General features: G+C 54.1%; 1 protein-coding gene across 5 annotated transcripts in view; it reads right to left on the reverse strand.

Annotated features, from left to right (window-relative positions):
• The window catches only part of DUSP8 (dual specificity phosphatase 8), a 46,705-nt gene that overhangs the window by 7,558 nt on the left and 18,249 nt on the right, over window positions 1–20,898 (reverse strand). For 4 of the 5 annotated variants that reach the window (XM_050335995.1, XM_050335994.1, XM_050335993.1 and 1 more), the window contains exons 3-4: window positions 18,000–18,138; window positions 1,576–1,742 (exon numbers count right to left, since the gene is read on the reverse strand). In XM_050335995.1, coding sequence (XP_050191952.1) covers window positions 1,576–1,742; window positions 18,000–18,138 — 306 coding nt within the window. Of the gene's footprint in view, window positions 1–1,575; window positions 1,743–9,122; window positions 9,404–17,999; window positions 18,139–20,898 lie in introns of those variants that run through there. The other variant, XM_050335997.1, reaches the window with a different exon arrangement.

Consider the following 20,898-nt stretch of genomic DNA (forward strand, 5'->3'; position numbering starts at 1 on the left):
AGAAGCCATCAAATGATCAGCTGAGTTCAGCCAGCATCAAGTGCTGAAGATCTGTCTTGCCATGCACACTCCCTGCCTTTTCCCATCCCAATATTTTCTCCTGTGAGTCTCCTACTGCTGCCTTGGCCTAGCTGATGATAATACAGCAGAGACCAGCTGAGAAGGTTGTGTCAATTTAGATGACACAGGTTTGAACCTCAGCAGATATTTATTTTGGTCCAAGTAAGCAGAGCCTAAGACACCTGGAAGGGGGTTTCAGAGGGGAAAACCCACGAACCCCAGTATGAGAGGAATAGGAAAATACAAGAATGGAAATCGGCAAAATCTGTATCTGAAGGCTGTGACAGTATCAGCTGAGGGAGAGAGGAGACATCTCACCAGCAGAGTGGAGTTAATCATTGGTAGCACCCTACGTTAACCAAAGTGGCCAGAAGATGCTCTATCCACAGGCAACAGACTGAGGTCAGAGACCACGCATGGGCAATGCTTCCATCTTCTCCAGCAAATGGCCACATTGTGGGGATGGCAGAAAACACAGTTCCCAAAGATAAACAAAACCCTCCAAGGAGGTCAGGAGGAAAGGAAACCATCAATTTCCCTGCTCAGCATTGGCTCCTCAGGATTTAGGCACCAGGATTTTGGCCCTGGCTCTCCAGTGGCTGGCTCCTGCCCGCCCCAGCAGGCTCCACGGAGCCAGCCCAGCTCCCAGGCTTACATTCTTGGCATTTTTCTCTTTCATTTTCTTCTACTCCCTGTATATAATTTCTCTTTCCCTCCTTTCTGTCTCCAAAACCCCTCTGGTGTTGTGGTCCCTCTCCTTACTTGCCTGCCCTGGGTGAGGACGCCTGACTGGCTCCCTCATGCCCATGGTAGGCAGATGCCTGGAAGCAATTTAATTGCAATTCCTCTTTCTTTCTTCTCATCATTATTTTTCCTTTAAACAAAATTCCTTCCCTGGCATGACACCATAACACAGCCCTTCCGGTACCTTTAAAAGGGCACTGTTCCTCTTTTCTCCTCTCTCATCACAGCAAAACTTTGCTCATTTTTGGCCTCCTGAACAAGCCCCTGTCTGTGGCCAGAGCTGCCCATCCCCACGCTGTTTTGGCTGAATACCCCATCTTGCTCCTACTCCCTCTGGCTCCCAAGGGGATCACAAGATTGCTGAAACTGGTGTTACCTGGTAGTCTAGCTGGTGAGGTGGGTGAGTGCAAAGCTGGCTCCTATCCCACATCTCCCTCCAGCTGTGGTAACTCTCCCTCCAAGCCCAGGTTTTTTCCTGGACATGCTCCTCCTGCCTCTGAGTTTGCTACAGGCACTTGGGAAGAGTTTGATCACCCCAGAGCTCATGAGTGTAAGACAATTCTTCCTGCAAACACCCTCCTCAGTTCTGCCACGCTCTGCTTGTGCACTCCCTCCTGTGCACTCCCTTCCTTCAGCCTCCCAATAGGCTCCAGTTGACCACACAGGGGCTTCCCACTGGGCAGGAGAGGAGGTCTTTAATAGCTTCACCCCTCTGCATGGCTAAGGTCCCAGATGGGACAGGGCAGATGTGTCCCTTTGACAGAGCTGTACCTTGTTTAGGACGTCTTTCTGGGAGCCCAGGTAGAGATGTGGCAGGATACGTGTGGGGCCGACATTGGCCACAGGCAAGCATGGCTGGGAGATGCTCATCGGCAGAATGGCAGCTGGCTTCCCTTCACACAGCCCCGGGAAGCAGGACGAGAAAGTGGCAAAACCTCCTGTGGAGAAAATGGGGACAATGAGCTCGTTACAGCAAGGCCGAGATCATCAGTACCTGGCACCCCGAGACCCGGGCTGGAGACACAGTGGTGATAACCCTGCTGCACTGAGAACAGAGCCTTGAGGAGCAAAAAGCCACCAGCCACTGCTAACCAGCACAGATACATTGTGATGACTGTGAAATACACATGGAGAAAGGAATGGAGATCCAGCTCTGATTTTTCCTGCACATAGCAACCCACACCCTCTTCAATGCAGTTGGCTCTTCACAACTTCATTCAGACATATAACGGGGCGAGAAAGTCCTTTCCTTGTCTGCCTAGTATTCTGAGGACAGCCAGGGTTGCTTTTTGATAGCAAAATCCATCAGGGCAGGGTGACAACAAGCAAGCCCACCAAGGTGCAAAGCTCCCTGCATTGGGGAGGTCAGCCCAAACCTTGCTCCATTAGCTACACTTACACATTGTGGTTTCTGGGAGATGCCCCCTCTGCCCAGCCCTGCTGAGTCCAGGATTTCTACCATGTTGGACCACACAGGTATCACGGTATCTGCAGGCCATTGCTGTTTTTCATGCTCTTATCTTACTTAACATGGCAGCAAGCACCACCCAGTTTACTGCACCAAGCTGCTGGGCAGTCACACCCAGCTTGAGAATCTTGAAGCCCAGTGCTGAGAGAAACCCCCCAGCTGAGGTTGCAGTAGGTGGCATGTGGCAACCAGAGCTGTTTTTATAGTGTCTGGCACGGTCAAAAGCCTGAAAGCCAGTTGCCAGCTCAAGAGGAAAGAGTACTGACTTAAGCAGGGCAGCAAACTTGCATGGTGGGCAGCTTGAGGAGCTGGAAAACCCCCAGTGCTGTCGCATGTCCTGCTTGGTTGCCTAAGACCAGTGGTGATCCTGATTTGCTCTCACTCACTGATCCCATACTCCAGAGTAGAGCCAGGTCTGGCTAGTGGTGGCCTAACCTCACTCCCTTTCAGCTGAGGACATCTGGGTGGCAGCTTCATGCAACAGAGAGGGGTTGAGTCATATCTGCCTCAAGCCCCCCTTGAGGTTTTCCCAGTCATGTGAATGAGCAGATGCAGCTTGACATCACCCAAAGGGCAGAGAGGACTTGGGGGCTTGACTGCCTTTGACTGTCAGAAGGACCAGGATGCCTCCACAAGATCCTTTTGAAAGTCCAAGTCTCTGGACTCAGTACCATGGGAAGCCTTGTCCCATCTCCACTGCTAGACAAGACCTTTTAATGAGACAGTCTCTCTCCCCTTCAGAAGCAGGGCAGCCTTGGTATATTCTCCATTTACCTTCTCCAGCACTTTGGCAGCATTTCTGCTGATCTTCCTGGAGCACCCTTCTGTCTACTGGTGTGGCACCCAGGCTCTGGTGAGGTTAAACTGGTGTTGCAGAAAACCCACTCGACGTGTTTGTGAGATGAATGTAATGGAGAAGCCAGAGCAGTGCATAAAATCATGCTCACACCACCTGGGAACATCCAAGGTCCTCCATCACCCTAGATCTCAGCACACTCAGGTGTCAGCTCCCACTGGCCCAAGAGGAAGGTGTCCTTCAACAAACCTCTCTCCTCCCTTCTCTTATGTTTTCCTGGCTTGCAGCTTACACAGCTTCTGGCTTCAAAACCCAGTCAAACCGGGATGGGTAGAGTTAAAGTTCCTTATCTTTTCCAGCACTTCCTTTTCTCTGGCTCCCTCTGAAATGACATCACCTCTCAACTGGGACATTAAATCAGAGAAAAAGCAGGAGGCCCAGCACAGGTGCAGCATAGCTCTGGTTACTGCTCATCCCTGTGCTGTGTCCCCATTGCCAAGACACATCAATCACTAGCCAGAGCTCTGTGTGGACACGTGCGACCTCCCTGCTTTGCCCTGTGCTTCAGCACACACTGCTGATGCCTTGGGGATGCTGCAGCAGAAACCCTGGCCAACAGCGTTTCCTTCAGTTGCCCCCCTGGGAAGCCTACAGCACTCAGATTTGAGTGGGGCACAGATCTGACCCCTGGGCTTGTGCAAAACAACATGGGAATTTTTCTGAAGGAATATTTTTGGGGAGTACACTGCACACAAGCGCAGCCCCCGGGATCAGTGCCTGCTCTGGTCCACAGTTCTCCAGCCTCTGTGCTCACTTGCATTCATCAAGAGCTGCCCAGGGCAGTGTATGGGTTTGTGTGACTCTTTAAGGTGATCTCATTGTTTAAGCAGGTTGGGGCATGCTGCTCTCTCCCCCTTGCCCACCTCTGCCAGCATTCACCCGGCAGCAGATCCTCTGCCAGCCCTGCCTGGGGAAGTCCAGGCAGGAGTTGAGGGGGTTGTAAAGCAGGTAGGGATGTTTGCAAGAGTGGCAGCAGCACTCCCAGAGTGGCTACCCAGGCAGGCTGCCACAACCGCAGGATGCCAGCACCTGAAATGATGCCCACAGCTCACTTCACTTGTCCTAAGCAAAGCCTCAACCCTGTGTCCGGGAGCCTGCCTGTCCTCATTTCCCCCATATTTGCAGCTGCTGAGGGCAGCCTGGGCTTTGGGAAACCCTAGAGATAGAGCCGGGTACCTGACACCATCCCAACATCACCCTACCCTGCACCGGCTACTCCAGCGTGCCTTTCATTTTTAGAAATGAAGCAGCTCTTCAGAACAATCCCAAAAGCAGCATTTGTCCCTGGCTGGGCTCCAGCTGATACCTGGGCTTGCCCCACGTCTATGTCACAGGCCACAGATCCCAGATTTTGCTGCAAGAGAGCAGCCAAGCCCAATGAGGTGAGGAGCCAGAGTAGCACTGGGTCTTTCTAGCCTTTCCTTTTTTATTCACAGTGCTGGTGCCAGGAGTGTCCTGGAATTAAGCTCAGGAAGGATTTGTATCTGTCATGCAGTGGGTGTTTGGGAATCTCTGGTTTCTTCTTGATGCTCCCCTCCAGCCTGGTGAGGGCTTGCTGGGGAGGAGCTGGTTCTCATGCAGCACATCCCAGCGAGCTGCTCACGGCTCCAGCACTCCTGAGGGTTCTCAAAACCATTCCCTAGAATAAACAGTGTCTTCCTGCCCACTGCAATTACCTGAGGCAGAAGGGGGTGCCCAGGAGGAGAAGTAGGAACCAGAAGGGAACGAAAGCAGAACAGAAGTGGGGATGCTTTCATTGCTCCTGCTGAAGATGGAGGAAGGAAGAGTCAAGAACCAGCATCACGCAGGTTCTGTGAGGGCTAGGAGGTGAAAATCACCCCCCAGGCTTTGGGGAGTTCATTCAGCCATGCCCCCAGAGACAAAAACCTTGACTGATGTCAAGCTCAAGCTCATGCTGAGGCTTAAGAGAAATTCAGCTTTCAAGAGGGAGGGGAATGCTGTCACTTGCCAGAGGAAAGAGGGAAACTGAGGCATGGGGTGTTGCAGCAACTCAGTGCCAGAAGGGTGCAACAACTGAAAGCTTGTATCTCCCCCATCTTGGGTTTCACTCACAGGGTGCTGACCACCCTTCCACCTCCTGCTGTGCTCCGCACAGATGCCTCTGGACCAGCCCCCAGCCCTGCTCCACATGGTCCTTGTGTCCTGTAGTGGAGAGTGGAAAACCCCACAACTTCTCTCCCATCCCCATCTTTACCAGGCTCTCACCTCTGCACATTTTCCAGCTGAACATCTATGATAATCTCCCAGTGAAACTGGATTTATTGGGAGAACAGATGCTGCAGAGGGAAGGCAGACAGCCTGGGAATCCTTCCTGAGCCCATCCATTAGCCCAAGGGGAAGATGACAGCAGCACCTTTGAAGAGATTCCTGTGGTACCAGCACTGCTGCAACTGTTGCGGAGCCCTGTGATGGCTATAATCAAAATGAACAAAAAGCCCCAGGGCTGGCACTGAGCTGAGGGACACAGAAGGAAATCAGAAGGTGGAAGAACAGAGATGCTGGACTGCTGAGCTGGGACCTTGATACACCTGGAGACCCCTCCACTGCTCTGGCTGTCACCTTCAGGTGGTCTCTGAGGACATCTAGCTCATGGTTGAGTTGCTGACAACATCTCAGGCAAAATCTATCACTTGCAAGTTGAGCCGTTTCCTTCTCTGCCAAGGCTGGGCAGCAGTGATGATGCAGGGAAGGTGACAAAGTCCTGGCTAGGGACAGGGATGTGGTATGGCATTGTTTTCCTCCTGGTGGTAAGCCCCAGCTTTAGGGATTTACAATCCATTAAGCTGCATGAGATATAAGGGAAGATGCTGCTGGGGATAAAAGGAAGGTGTGGGATGCATGAAGCAAGGATATTCCAGCTCCCTGCTGCTCCCTATGTCCCTCCCTGCACCAAGGCCATCCTTCTAGGCTGGAGGTGTAAAAGGGAGATGGGGCTTGAAAACCCTCTCATGTCTTGCTCTGATGGCTGTAGACTGCCTGTTCATCTCCAGCCCCATGGACTCAGCACCTCCTTCAGACTCCTGTGGAACAACCCAACAGCCCTGGCCTTGACACTGAGCCCTGCTGACTGCAAGAGGCTGTGAAAGGGATGCCCAGGGCACCTGCCTCACCCCAAAACTGCTCTTCAGGACAGTCACATGTCTCTTGAACACCCCACAGCCCCATAAGTCTCCTAAATGTCCCCCTAGAGACACACCGAGCAGCAGGGGCACGTCCTGTTCACCAGCCTCCCATGTGCATCTTGGGCTCAAAGACTCCTCATCAAGAAACAGGGAAGAAGAGGTGACATATCACTCTACTGTGCCATCAGTTTGTGGCAGCAAGGAGAAGGGGAACAGGCACAGCCGGAGGTGCAAACCCTCTCTGGGCCAGCAGTTGCCACACCCCACTCCTCACTCCCAGCTCTCACACCAGGAGCTGGTAGGAGACCGACAGGGGTATTAAAGAGGTGGTTTACAGCCCACCCTCATTGCTCCTGTAATGAATGTTAAAGAGCAGCAGCCAGAGCTGTTCAGAGACCAGTTCCCTGTGCAGCTGCTGGAGCTTCTGTGGCAGACCGCAGCCCCACCGCCGGGCTTTGCGCCTGTGCTCGTGCTGGAGACCCTCTGCCCCGCTAAAGCTCCTGGTGGCTGAGGGGGCTGAGAGAGGCCAGGCTCTGCCCAGCTCTCATTAAAATGCCTGTGGTGGCTGAGAGTTGCTGCCAGGGCGGCACGTGGCAAGGAGCAGCGGGGCATGGAAGTGAGCACGCGCCTCGGCTTGCTGCTGGAGCAGCCTCCACACCAGCATGGCTCCCCCACTGCTGTGCTGGCTTTGTGGCCGAAATGCTGCCTGGATGCCCCCTCTTTATCACCCCAGCCCTCAGGGGACATGCTGCTCTCAGCACCCTGACACATCCATCCCCAAGTGTTAAACCACCCTGCTGAATGGTGATACAGCAAACAAAAAAAGAGCTGGGGGGACCTGCAAAGCCCCAGCCCGCACTTGTATCATGCTCAGCCTTCTTATGGCAGTGAGCCTGAGTGTTTGATCGAGCATCTCTGTGGCAGGTTGACTGACAGAAATTGGAGGGGCCAAGCACACTGCACACCAACCCCCAGAGCTGCTGGGAGAATCCCTCTTTTAAAAACGCTATTTCCCTGGCTCTTGTGCTGGGTGTGAGCCTGTTGGTGCTGGTAGCTAAGCCGGGTGGCGTGATGAAACACTGATTACTGCCATCCTTACTCACTGTGCTGCAGGAAGCTCTGGGGCTTTGTCAGCATTTCCTGCTGCCTGGGACGTTTCTGAGTATTCTGCCTGCCTCCATCCTCACTGTTTCCCTCTCCATGCTGTAGCCCCTTTGATTTTCCCTGCCAGTGATGCCTGATACAGACACAGCCCATTTGCTTGCATGCCATCCGTCCCATATGCCTGGTGAAACCCTGGTGCTCTGCAGCCTGGCCAACTTGCCCTCTTCCCGGCTGATGCTCTTATACTTCCATACCTCTCAGTGCATTGGAGAGAGATGTCCAGTATTCAGCTAGTCCCTTATTCCCACACGCACACTCCCTTGCCCAGGTTTCACCATGCCCTCACTTAGCACCAAATTTCATCACCCCACTGCTGCCTCCTTTTTTTTTTTTTTTTTCCTCCAGGCAGTGGGGATGAGAAAGCTGATGAATCAGCCCTATTATGGATTCATATGCATTCCCTGCTTCCCCAACGGTCACCCCGAACAGCCCCTGCCCATCTGCTGCCACACCACACTGCTGCCTCCCAACCTGCGCCAGCCCCCCCATGCTTTGCAGGCTGGTCCCAGACCCCGCTACCATTCTCCCAAGGGAGTGGAAAATATCCTTAAAAAAAGGAAAAGCAGCAGAAAGGAAGCCCTCCGCCCACACAACCACGAACACACTCCTCGAGCCGGGCTTGATTTTCCTCTGGTGACTGTGCCTGCTTTGGACCAGCCTTACTCGTTCTAAGTAAAGAAAAATGTGTCATTTCCAGGAGTGACTTATTACTAATGACACCATCACTGGGTTATGTGCTTCATGCCACAAAAACCTGTCAAGCACTTTTAGCAGCCTCCCATTTTAAGTGGTGATGGAGGGGAAGTTTCTTGATTCAACCCTTCGGTAATCTAGGTCATCCCAGGCTCGGCATGTTTTTAAGATGCACCAGTTAATATCCCCTTCCTCCGCTTACCCTTCGCCCTGGCACCGGGGAGCGGAAACACCGCAAACACCCTTTCTGAAAGAAACCACCCGAAGATGGGCAGGCAGCGCAGCGCTGGTGGAGCGAAATGGCTCCGGCGGGCAGCTGCCTGGGTGCGGGCAGCAGCGCAGCGCCCTGAGCCGATGGCTCCTTCTTCTCCCCGCCGTCCTCGCCCGTCCTTTCCCCGCGCACTGCCCTCTGCCCGGGGCGCGGTGCCCTCTCCCCCCCGCAACCCGGCGCCCCAGGGAGCAGAGATGCTGGCGGCAGATCCTGCCCCGGCTCCCGCAGCTTTCCTCCTTCCCTTCTCCGCTCCATCCACGCTCTCCCCAAGCTTGCCTGCACGGCGAAGGGTTCAGGGAGCGGTCCCCCCGGCCAGGCAGTCTCATCGGCTACCGCACCAGGTGGGAAAGCTGTATAAAGCCGGGCTCGCTGCAGATGCTCCTGCCCGCTGCAGGCAGCCGCTCACCTGCCTGAAGAAGCTGCCTTCTTCTGCGCAGCTCCTGTCCCAGCCCGGCCGCCTCCGCCAGCGCTGCACCCATCGCCCCTGGCTGGGGACCGGCCATCGGTCCGCTCCGCGCCCCTCCGCACGCTCCCCGATCGCGTCCATCTCCCCGATCGCCAGCCGCCCGCGCTCTTTGTACCGCCAGCACCGCGCTCCGCTCCCCGCCGGCCGCTCGGCAAAGGCGATCTCCGGCCCCCGAGCAAAGCAGGGCTCCGGCGGCGCAGCCCTCTCTTCCCGCTCCGTCCCCATCGGAAGGAAAGGCGCCAGGCCGGCTGACAAACCTCTCTTGTCCCTGCTCTCCTTCATCCTCCGCACCCTTATTTTCAGCTTCATCTGCCCCTCGCGCATGTCTGTCCAGAACTGGTCCTCGGAGGGAGCAATCATTACATCCACGGGCATCCAGGCAGCTGCGCTGCGGCTCGCGGGGACACCTCTCACCGTCGCCAAACAACAGCTGGCGGGCAAACAAAACACTAAAAAAACCAAAAAAGCGCCCCTGCAGCAGCAGAGCAACGCCAGCCTCCCCCCGGCTCCAGCCTTCAGGCTGAAAAGATAAAAAGCATTAAAAAAAACCCGTGCGGGGTAGGGGGACCCGGCGTAGCCCCCTCTCCGCGGCCGCCCCCCTCTTCGCCGCCCGCTCCAGCCCGAGTGAGCTCAGCCCGGGAGCAGCCGCCCCATCCGCCGCCGCGCTCGCTGCGCGCCCGTACCGCGCTCATAGCTAACGGGTCAGGCATGCGGCCGCATTCCTTACTCAGCACACAGACACGCAGCACAACGCCGGGCTGACATATGCTTCGCTCCCTGCTTAAAGGCGCAACCGCGATTTTCTCGCCCGCCCAAAGCCCCCCGCAGCGAGCAGCGCCGGCGGCAGGAGATGGATCGCTGCACCACGCCGGGGTTTGGCCCCGCGCAGTTAATACGGGAATAGGAATGTGGTGGGAGGAAGCTCGTGCCCACACCTCATTTTAGCACCTGCCAGGGTGGTGCATGAGGAAACCCCCGTGACGAAGGGGGTTGCAGCACCGCTCTCCATCCATGGCTGCTCCTGGCGGGACCAACGAGCATCCCCTGGGTGATGCTTAACTCTGAACCCCAGCGTCAAGAAGGGCAATGCCCCAACAGGGAAACTGAGACACAAAAGATTAAATAACCTCTCTGGGGTTCTCCGCTGCAGGGCAGAGCTGGGGACCACAAAGTAGGTCCCTAACCACCAGCTCATCTTTCCCCTTAATGTCTCCACTGAGAACATCACCCAGGAAGGATGCTCATCCTGGAGTGGTTTCAAACAGCTGGAGATGAACGGGTCCCAACAGCTGGCAGGAAGAGAGGCTGGCACTGAGCTGCTCACACCTGTGCATGGCTGTGTCAGATGGAGTTATCCGCCTGTTCCCGGTGAAGTGGGACCATGGTCTGGAGATGCACCCTCTCCCAAAGCCTTCTCACATGCAAAACTCCAGCAAGACGGGACATGGAGGAATGGGCTTTCCTAGTCCTACTGGGGTCTATCCATCACTAGTGGCTTCTGAAGCATGTGGGGCTTATGTGTTTTCTTCTTTGCATTTGTCCTGGGCGAGAAAATTACTTGCCCCTCTGCTTCCTGCCCATAGGATTCCTTAATACATCTCCACACAGCTCCTTATGAGTTTATTGGTCTGAGCTCAGGCCTCCAGAAAATCATTCATGATTATAGTAAGTGGAGGGGGGTGTGTGCATGTATTGTGCCTTTGAAAATCTGAAGCTTCATGGGCTGAAAAACCCCAGGCTGAGCCATATGTGAGTGACTTCAGTGTTTTTCCTTTGAATGACATCACATGAGATGAGGTCATTGGCATTAACTAAGTGCTGTCTCCTCCCCCCCATCCCGAGCGGAGCCAGCCTCCTAACGAGCCTTGTTGTTGTAACAAATATGGTTTGATTATTATCAGATGTGGGTCAGAGGTTGGATAAAATTCAAAGCGTGCTCCAACTAGGCTGGGAGAGAGAGGTGCAGCCTTCCCCCACGAGCCATGCTCGGGAAGTGGTTACCACAGCAGGTCTCCAGGGTATCTGTGGTCCCCCATATTTGCCACCCCTGTCACTACAAGGGAGGGCACACGATGCCGGTGACCAGTGCCAGTGTCTTCCAGCAATGGAGATGCCTCTACATCCCACCACCACTGTGCCAGCAGTGCTCTACCTTTGCTGGTGGGTGATTTAGCTGTGACTCACTCCAGTGGCTGTGGTTGGGGGTCTACTGGGGTGGACCTAATGACTCTGCTGAAGTCACTAAGTCATGCAGGGGCAGTGGCTGGCTGGACTCACTGTGCCAGGAGAGGGGCATGCTGCAGGAAGCATGTGGTGAATTAGGGGGTGCACTTCTCAACCTGTCCCTGACCCAGCAGTGCAAAATCCTGCATTTACCTTCTCTTGCTGCCCTCTGGTTGCCCAACTTCCTCAGGCTTGCAAAAGCCCTGGGCACAACTTATTTTGGTAATGCCAGATTCCTTCAGGATGCGTTTGGACTGAGTTTTCAGTTCAGGGATACTGGTAGCCCCAGGTGGGAAGCGGGGCATGACACCACAAAGTAGACCTCAACGCAGAAGATTCACCAGTGTCCCGCATCCCTCTGATCCTCAGCAAAAGACAAGCAAGCACAGGTAGTCAGCAACCCCCTTCCTCCACCAGTGAGAAGTCCAGCCACATGGAGATGTCACCTGCAGCCGTCATTCCCTAGGCAGCATCCTCCTCCCTGCTCTCTCTCCATTTTCTTCACCCCTTTTCCAGGGCCAGGATAAGGGTTGGCACCTAGTTCTGGGGCAGGGGGCATCTGGCACATAAAGAGATGAAAGGGAACGTCCATAGTGCAGAAGTACGTAGCACATATTAGCTGCTGCCCCTTGGCCCCTTTCCACAGCTGCTCCTCCTGGCCAGGCTGTCACCTACCCTGCCTCCAGCCCCTATTTAGTAGACAGAGGTGCATCACCCAGGGAGAGATGCCCAGCCTCATGGGCCCCACTTCACTCTCATTACCACAGCACTCCTTGGAAAAACATCTGCTGCAATGGCTTGGAGAGACTCATGTAACCTGCCTGCAAGGGCACAGAGCAGAATGAGTCCCAGTTCAGCGCCTACACACCCTGTCATGACAGCACCTATAGCCTGTCACGAGCCCAGCTGAGCAGAGGCCAGTGGTTCCTCTCCACCCAACACTGGGACCTTACAATAATTGCCAGTGGCGACCTTCTGCAAGCATGCAGCGCAGGCCCAGGGAAAGGGGGAGGCAGATGAGGGGAGGCAGGTTTCTCAAAAGGACGGAAATTGTAACTGGGCAGTGACTTCTGCCCATCAGGATCTCTTACCGGGGAAGTTGCCTTCCTTCTGTCGACCTTCCAGAAATGAGAAATGAAATCACATGGCAGTTTTGTAAGTCACAGCATTCAGAGGGCTGCTCTTCCCTAAGCCCCTTCTCCTCTGTCCCCTGCTGCCTTTGACCCTTTTGCTTGCCTTTTCTGGGTCCAATGGTTAAAAACGCGGCCGGAGGGGGAGGGGAAGCTCCTCAGGGTAATTATAGAATCGGGAAAACAAGTTGTCTGACGACAGCGTTGCTAAACAGGGAGGTTTAGAGCATAGGTCTGGAATACAATCAGCCTTCCACATACATGACCTGGCTTAACCCTTCCCAGGGATGCAGTCACTGGTCCTGCCGGGGCTGAAAGCCTTCCAGGCATCTCCTGGTTGTGGTTGGGGGTGAGAAGGGGGCACCTTATTCCGCCTCCATGCCTTGGACTGTGGAGACTGGGAGCACTCCCTAGGGCACCCGCTGGGTTGAGAGTCTGAAGCTGGATGCCAGCACCCACTGGAGGGGAGCTAGAGGGCAAGAAAACACAGTGCTGCCCAGGCTAAAGTGGTCCCAGATGGCTTTGCTGCAGGAAAGAAAGCAAATCCTCCAGGGCTGTTTCGCGTGAGAGGGAGGGAGGTTTGGAGAGTTACCTAAAGCTCCGGGATTGTAAAAATCCGAAACCTTTGTGTTGCCATTTGATTTTTTATAAAAATGCCTCTCCCACTAGGCTGATATCAGTGTCCTACCTCTAGTCCTCTGGACAGTCAAAAGAAAAACATCACCACAGGTAATGCCCCTGCACTCCACCACCTATAGCCTGAAGAAAAGCTGGGTGTAACCCCCTCCACAGCCCTTCTTACTCTTCTTCCATTCCTGACTATCACATGGGCAGTTTGTAGATGAAGAACAACCAGAAAGAAGCCCCATTCACATTATTTGCAAAACTGGTTCTTCAAAACTCCCAAATCTGAGAAAAGCAAGAAATTGAGAGTCCCACATGAGCACTTTTTCCTGTGTCATCCCCTGTGCCCACCTCATTCACATCCACACTCCTGCCAGCTGAGGATCTGCTTCTTTTGGTTCCTCACAGTATCCTATGGGATGGTGGCATCCACGGGTGGACAGAAGTGCTTGCAGGAGGTTCAGAGACAGTAATTAGACTTTAAAGGAAAACCTTGTAGATACATCTGATAGATTCATGGCAGTAAGTCCACCTCTGCTCTTGGATATTACAGCCTGAGAGTACCTGAAATAGCCTTAACGCTTGACATGTGCACCTTCAGGCCCGCATACTGAGCAGAGGTTCTGCTGCAGTCAGAGGACAAAATCCACCAGCTAGTGCATTCTGCATGTTCTGTGTCCCCAGCAACCACACTCACACACCAAAGTCAAGAGATGAAACTGTGATGCGTTCCAGAATGGGTGATGAGAAAGATGACCATCAAGTAGCCAGTGCAGTTGGATCCTGCTTCTCCATTCCCACCACACAGCTTGTGACTGATGACCTTAGTGCTCGTTTGGGGTATTTTCTGCTTTAGGTTTTAGATTATTCTTTTTTCTTGCACTGGGTTTGTAAAGACACCTCAGTTCTGATTCTAGATCTTACTAAGCTTTTAGCTTCAGCTTCTGCCATGACAAGCTTTGCAGATTCTTTTGTACTTTTCCTGCCTTTCAGGTTTACACGCTGCCTCCGGCCCCTGAGACTTGGACTGAAGGCAAGCCCCCTCTTTTCTACACTACCTGTGTGCTGCTTTTGCACCTGCCTAGCATGACTTTTTTCATTCATTTTTTTTTTTTTTAATTAAAATCATCTGTCCCTGAGTCCTTGTTTCTAAAATAATTCCAGCCAGTGCTTCAGTGCTGAATCCACTCATGCCTGGGCAGCCCAAGTCAGCTCCTGCAATGGAAATCCCCTTTTCTTTTTCACTACTTCATTTTGCGTGCTCTGAAGTCACCTGTCTTAGGTAGATTCCCCCAAAATCCCCCAGATCTCAGCCCCCTCCAGATCACTGCTGCCATGCAACTGCAGTTCTCTCCAGCCATGCCTGATGGCCATGGCACCGCTGGGCTGGAAAGGACCTGGGCCATGGCCAGCGCTGCCGAGGCCAGCCTGCTGCTGAGGAGGAGGATGGCGAGCGGAGGGCTGGGAGGGATTTGTTGCTGATGATATTGTTACATTCTTTCCGAATCCTGGGAGTAAACAGACGCTCCAAATTTAGAAAGAACAGGACTGGAAAATTTAAACATTCCTTGAAGAATTGGTACAAAAGCGGGGGGAGGGGGGCGCTGAGGATGATCTCACACATGCTCCCGAGCCAGATGAAAAGCTCATGACTCGAGTTCAGAAAGCAATTGAGGGGCCTGTTTCAGGTCGGAGCACGATATCGCAATGGTAAAGCTCCCCCTGCACATGAAACCGCAGTGAAAAGTGTCTCTGTTGTGCAAGGGGGGTCCCAAGCTGCGGGGACCACTGCCACTGGCCACACTTCCACCCTGCTTTTATCTCCAGCTGGAACATGGCTTCAAATGCAGGAGAGCAGAGCCCGGTGCTCAGCCTAAGGACCAATGGTAGGGACAGGATGGGTGCCTGAGCATCATCTGGACGAGCATCCCAAGCCCTCAGCTGTTGCTTTTAGCCATGAAACAGGAGTAAAAGAAAATCTCCACACTGTCCACTGCACCTGGACAAATAGAGAGGAGCTGGTGAAGCTCAGCACCCAGCAGCTCAGCACCACTCTACGGCTCTGGCTAGGCTCCCATGCAAGAGCTGACATGCAGGAGCCATCAGGGAGCAATGGAGCCAGACTGCTGCTGCTGCTGCTTCATAAGAAGATAATGGCTGTTAATAAAAACCAAGCGGGAGACTGCAAAGTGCAAGAAGAAAGAGGGGGAAAAAGCACAGTTAAAAAAAAATAAAAGGAAAAAAAATAGCAAAAGAAAAAGCAAAAAAAGCAAGGGTTTGTGCTGAAGTAAACAAAGGTTAAAGAACAGTCAGGCTCCTGCAGGAATAGCAGAGCTGGGCTGGGAGGGAGGGGGCATTACGTAATGCAGGAAAAATGTTGGCTCCATTCAGTTTTCCACCACTTCATGTGATGTCAGGAAAACCATATAAATCAACAGTCTTTCTGCTCCCACGGATGGAGGGCAGCAAGCAGCACTATTTATACTTACACAATTAAAAAAAAAAAAAAAAAGGAAAAAAAAAGAAGAAAAGCTGATGATTTCCAAGACTGGGAATAATTGACTCAGATTCTTCCTTCCCAGCCGCTGGAATCGCTGCTCTGGGCTGTTAACCCTTAAGGAGTCCCTGGCATCAGTCCCGCCACCCCCAGCTCCCCTGTCCTCACTCATCATCCTCCATCAGCTGCTTCAAGGGTCAGAAGGTCACTGGTCTGGAGGTGAGCAAGAAAGGCCAAGTGCGGTGTTTGCATGAGGTGGAGACATGAAGGCTGGATGGACCTCGGCATCTGCTGGGGCTGAGGAGAGTTGGGAAGCACAGAGGGGCTGTGTAGGGCTGCCACACTGAACTGGGGACCCTCAGGACAGGTGGTGATGGCATCCACTGAGGGACAAGCTGAGATTTCAGCAGCTCTTGCCAGCCCTGTGGGGTCACAAGCCACCTCCAGGTAGAGGCATGGAATGGGTTGGGGCAGGACAAAGTGCTTGAGCCCAGAGCGGACAGACCAAGGGGTTAAACTCCACCAGGGAAAGGAGGCAGAATCAGGCACATCCTGCCTGAGATTTCCCAAGCCCTCCAAAGCTGCCCCTAAAACAGCCCGGTTACTGCCCGCACTGCAGGCAGGAGGAAGCTGTGCCTGTCGGCAAGTGTGCCCAGCCTCCCCCGGAGCTCTGCGCAGCCACTTCCAGTCAGGATTTCCATGTAAAGCACCGCCGCCATGACCCAGTGTTCTACATTTCAGTTCCAGTTTTTTCCACCTGCTGGTGGCCCGTGTTCCACATGAGGCTGTGGCCCTGGGGCGCTTTTAATTTGGGAGGTTTGAGCTTTGCTTGGTGCCTAGCAGAGCCACACTCCTGCTTGGGGGTCTGGGCTCCTGCAGCCCAGGGGGATGGAAATGGCTGCCCTGAAGAGGGAGGATGCGTGTGCCCAAGCAGGGAGCAGCAGTTTGCTAGCAGGGGGTTTGGTGGCGGTGATGCTGATGGCCGAGGGGGTGGCATGCTGCCAGCGCTCACCCAGCAAGGGGCATGCTGGGCATGTGGCTGGGGTGCACCAGTACTACGAGGGTCCCCCAAGTCCATTCGCTTGCCTGACCAGGCAGAAATAGTCTCTGGGGCTTTCAGGGCCTCCTCACCCAGCCCTGCTCTGGCTCCAGGAGGACTCGGGGTGGGGGTTTGCAGCCACCTCACAGCACGGCCCCAGCTGTGGGAAAGTGGCAGCAGGTTAGGGGTGTCAGGGTCATGCCACCAAAGCTGATTCCATGACCCATTCCCTGACCCATCCCCATAACTAAGCACCTGATGCAACTGAATCCACTTTTTCCTCCTCCTGCACCACGCACCAAACTGTGCCCTTGTTTATGCCACGATGACCTCAAAACTGCAGGCACGGCTGCTGGGGCAGGCCAGGGGCTGCCACAGCAAGCTCATGGCAGCATCCTCCAGCACTGGCCTCAGCAGAGCTCCTGCAACCCAGGCCACATTAATTAGCTTTAATGTGATTTCATGTAGTCCCTGCCTTTTTTGAAACCCTTGAACCAGTGGGTGTATTCCCGCTGTTTCTCTGCTCTGTTCTCCCCATCACAGTGCAGCTGCTCTAATTCATCAGCACTTACCCCTGCCTTGCATGGGCAAGGCTCCCTAATGCCAGTTGTTTGTGCTACTTTCCCTATCACAACCACCCCTTCCCAGGGTCTGTCACCCTGTTGGATTGTGAGGATGGCAGCTCCCTCCATGCCTGTGATGCCCCGGGGCACAGACGTCTGTACCCTCCACTTCAGTCCCAAAGCAGTACCCAACTGCCATAGGAGGAGGACAGGCTTGAGGGACAGAGGTGGTTCCCACCTCTGTGCTTTTGCCACTGTTTAGGAGCCTGGCTGAGCTCAGCAACACTGAGGGGTTGCAAGGGGCAGTGCCTGCCCACCCCTCCATGGGCAGAAAGTGTCAGAGACAGGCAGCCAACCAGGCAGACACCCAGCTGTCCCAGACATGGGGAATTAAAGACAGCTTTAGCTTTCCCTTAGGCAGTTCATTGCCTCTCTCTCCTCCTCTCTAATGGGTCAGACCTTTTCATTCATCAGTCGCCTGCCTCACATTTTGCACTGCAGAAGAGCTGTAATTAGGGCAGCACGTGCCTCCTCCTGCCTGCACACTTGTGCCTGGAGAGCATCATCTCCAGCAGACCCTGACTCACTCAGTGATGACCCTCTGCCCCTGCCCTCCTTCCCCTTCTTTCCAGCACATCCATGGATTTCTCCTCCTGCCCTCCCTTTAACAGCAGCGAGAGGGAACAAAGTGCTTGAATCAGGTTGGGTGCTTGGCACATTTGCCAGGGATGAAGTAACGAAGGGATGGTAGAACAAAGGGCAGCTTTTGGATGGCTGGATCCATGCCACCACAACCCCACCATACCCTCCTCCTTTATTCACCCTGGCTGGTGGGTGCAGTGGAGGCGAGACGGACAGTGCAAGGAACAAAGGCATGGGGAGGACCCAGTGATGCCAATGTGGGTCGAGCCGCCTCAGCCCGCACGCAGGGCTGCCTTCCTCCACCACAGCAGCTGGCAGCCAGGAAAGCAGGTGTACATGGATGTGAACAGCCACAGCTCTGTAGCTCCAGACTAAGGGCATGAGCATCAGATGAAGTGGTAATGCAGGGCTCCTACCTGTGAGGATGGAGACGCTGTGGAAACAGCTGTCCAACTTGCCCAGAAGGATGGAGAGGAAGCTGTCGGCAGCCAAGCCGGTCACGTCCCGTGTGCTCTGGTCATAGACCACCACGTCCTGGTGCTCCTCCGCCTCCACCTGCAGGGGAGCGGTGAGAAACAGTGATCAGAGAAATAGGTTGAGCACTGAGGATGCTGCTGTCCACACCACCATGGGAAGCAAAGACAAATTTAGCGGTCACACAAGCAAGAAACTCCAGCTCCACACCATCTCCATGAGCTGGTTTTGCTCACCAGCCAGCCTGGGATTCTACTCCACAGCTACAATGGAGTGTGACAGTGCAGATGCCCATTGGAGCAGCCCCACCAACTGCAAGCACTTTTGAGCATCCTACCCAAAATAGGGGCACTCCTCCCCATCGCCCACCCTCAGCTTGCTGTTACTTAACTGCATCCCAGAAATTGCTGCAGCTTCTTCCACCACCTCCTCCCCAGGCAGCTTTTGCCCTCAGACACTCCTCTGCAGCCTGGCAGGTGTCACAGGGATTTGGGAGTGGTTCTGCAGCCAGGGGTGCTCCCAGCACAACCCTTGTGATGCGACTGGAATCAGGACAGCTAGAGCAACAGCTCTTCAGGACTCAGCCTGGAGACACCATGCCCAGCACAGTAATACCCCTGTAGGCATTACCCCTCTGGAAGCTCACTCCAAACCTGCAGATCACCCCTAAGGGCTGAAAGAGGGAAAATATCTTCTTTCACTTGGTGGATGTTCAGAGTGCATTAAAAGAAGACAGAAGTCCTCACAGAGGCACAGCTCAGCACATCTGCTGAGTAGCTGGGTGTATGGCATACGCCTGGCTTGAGAGCGCCTGCCCTCCCAGCCGGCAGAGTAAGACACATTCATCACATCTTGGGAGAAAGGGGAGGCAGCGGCAGGCAGGGAAGGAGGGAATGTGCCTGCAAGCCGCTCTCTTCTCCAGCTACTGTTGGAGCTGCCCATTGCCCACCCCCTGCCCAGCCCTCTCCAAAACCTCTTTAAAAGACCACTTGAACAAGCTACCACTCACGGATGCCTGCCTCCTTTTGCTGTCTCACTGCCTAGCCCTATCTTACCACCAGAGCAGATCCACTCAGGGTTGCTGTTGCTATTAATGCTGCTTTCACACCCTGCTGCAGGTGCTTCCCTGCTTGGCAACGTGAGCAACATCCAAATAAACCTGCAGGGCGCACTGATTTAGCTGAGCTCATCACATCTCTCCACTGCAGCGGAAGGACAGCCCCGCACCAACAGAAATCCCCATCAGGGCACCACACTCGGCTTAGCACTAGGAAGAGGGCGGCTTAAAGGACCTACCTGTCCCCCACCTGGCACAAGGCACTGGAGAGAAAAATTTTCCCCATGGCTCAGCATGATGACAGGAGGGATGAAAAGGCAGGATGAGAGGGAAGAGAAAAGGACACAGGAATTTTAAAATAAGACACTGAAAAATGACTGAAGCCACCTGGGAAAAGTCAGATGAGGATCTACTCCAGCATCTTTTCCTCAGCCACCCCTGAATCAGGACTTTTGTGGGAGGTCATCTCAAGCACAGCTGGAGGAAAACACAGTGGCTGACAAGCCCGTTTGGAGCTGGGAGCCCATCAATCCTTCCGAAGGCCACTATCTCTTCAAGTCCTTCGAGCACATCCCAAAGATCCAGTTCCCAGCGTGAAGCCTCATGCCAGCAAAAAAACCTTCCCAAAAAGCTTGGTGAGGCAGGGACTGATCTATGGTGGGGCAGGGGCTTATGCCAGCTGTACAGTCCAGGCCGAGGCGGCTGCAGGAGAGATACCAGCTCTGGTCGAGCAGAGTTATTCCACAATAGGATTTAGTGTTCCCTCCACACCGGGAGGCTTTGTTTGGGCCATTACTACAGGGTTGCTGAGCGACGGCAGAGATGTGCGACACGGTTTACATCTTATTAAAGTTATAAGGTTTCACTCAATGTAAATGCCAAACAAGTGCTGGCCTCACATGGCCTGGCTGCAGAAAATAAATATGTGGCTTGCTGGGACAAGGATGTCAGAAGGATGGTCCTGACGAGTATGCAAGGAGTCTGCACTGGTATCCTGGCTCCTCACCACAAAGGCAAATGAGACAGAGATGTTTAATCAGGTCCATGGGTCTCCCATTAGTCTCACGCCCTCCTGATACACCCCATCTCTGGTCTCAAATGGAGGGAGGTTAAAAGCTAACAGGAGCAGAAGAGGAGCTGAAGAGACACTCTGTGCTAGAGTCCTGCCAGGTGCTGGCATAGGGCAGGGGCACAGCTGAAAACAGACTGTCCTTCTGAGGAGCAGCACCTCCATGGTGGGAGCTCTCTCACAGGGGTTGCCATAATCCCAAGACTGCTGAAGTAACCGAACCTCAGGCATCATCCTCCAGGCAGGCTCCCCACATCCAGCCAGCAAGGGACAGTGGGGCCAAGACACAGCAAGTCTTTTGGCTCCAAGGAGATGTTGAGTGGGGCTTGCAAACCCACGTGTGCCTTTGAAAAGCTGCTGGCCCACTCCAGTGCTGGAGGTGCCCCAGAACAGCTCCCCACGGACAAACCTTCTCCCTGCTAACATATTGGCCGGAGGGGTGTGGCCAGCCTGGAGCAGGGACCACCCAGCCAACCATTCCAGCCAAACTCTAGCTGAGATCATCCATTTGCTGTCTTTGTGCCAAGCCCTGTGCTCCCCATTACCCTCTCCGGCTCTGGGTGAAGGTAGCTCCCTTACGGACATGAGTCCCTGGCACTGGATGGTTCAACACAGCCCAGGTCCCTGCTTCGCTTCTCCCCGGCTGCCAAGCAGGGATAATGATGCTCTACAGGTGATCCAGGCTAAGATAAGAGCCAGCTATTATTATTATCCC

Source organism: Myiozetetes cayanensis, unplaced genomic scaffold, assembly GCF_022539395.1.
Source record: "Myiozetetes cayanensis isolate MyiCay16 unplaced genomic scaffold, myiCay2020 scf6-25, whole genome shotgun sequence".
NCBI classification, from domain to species: Eukaryota; Metazoa; Chordata; class Aves; order Passeriformes; family Tyrannidae; genus Myiozetetes; species Myiozetetes cayanensis.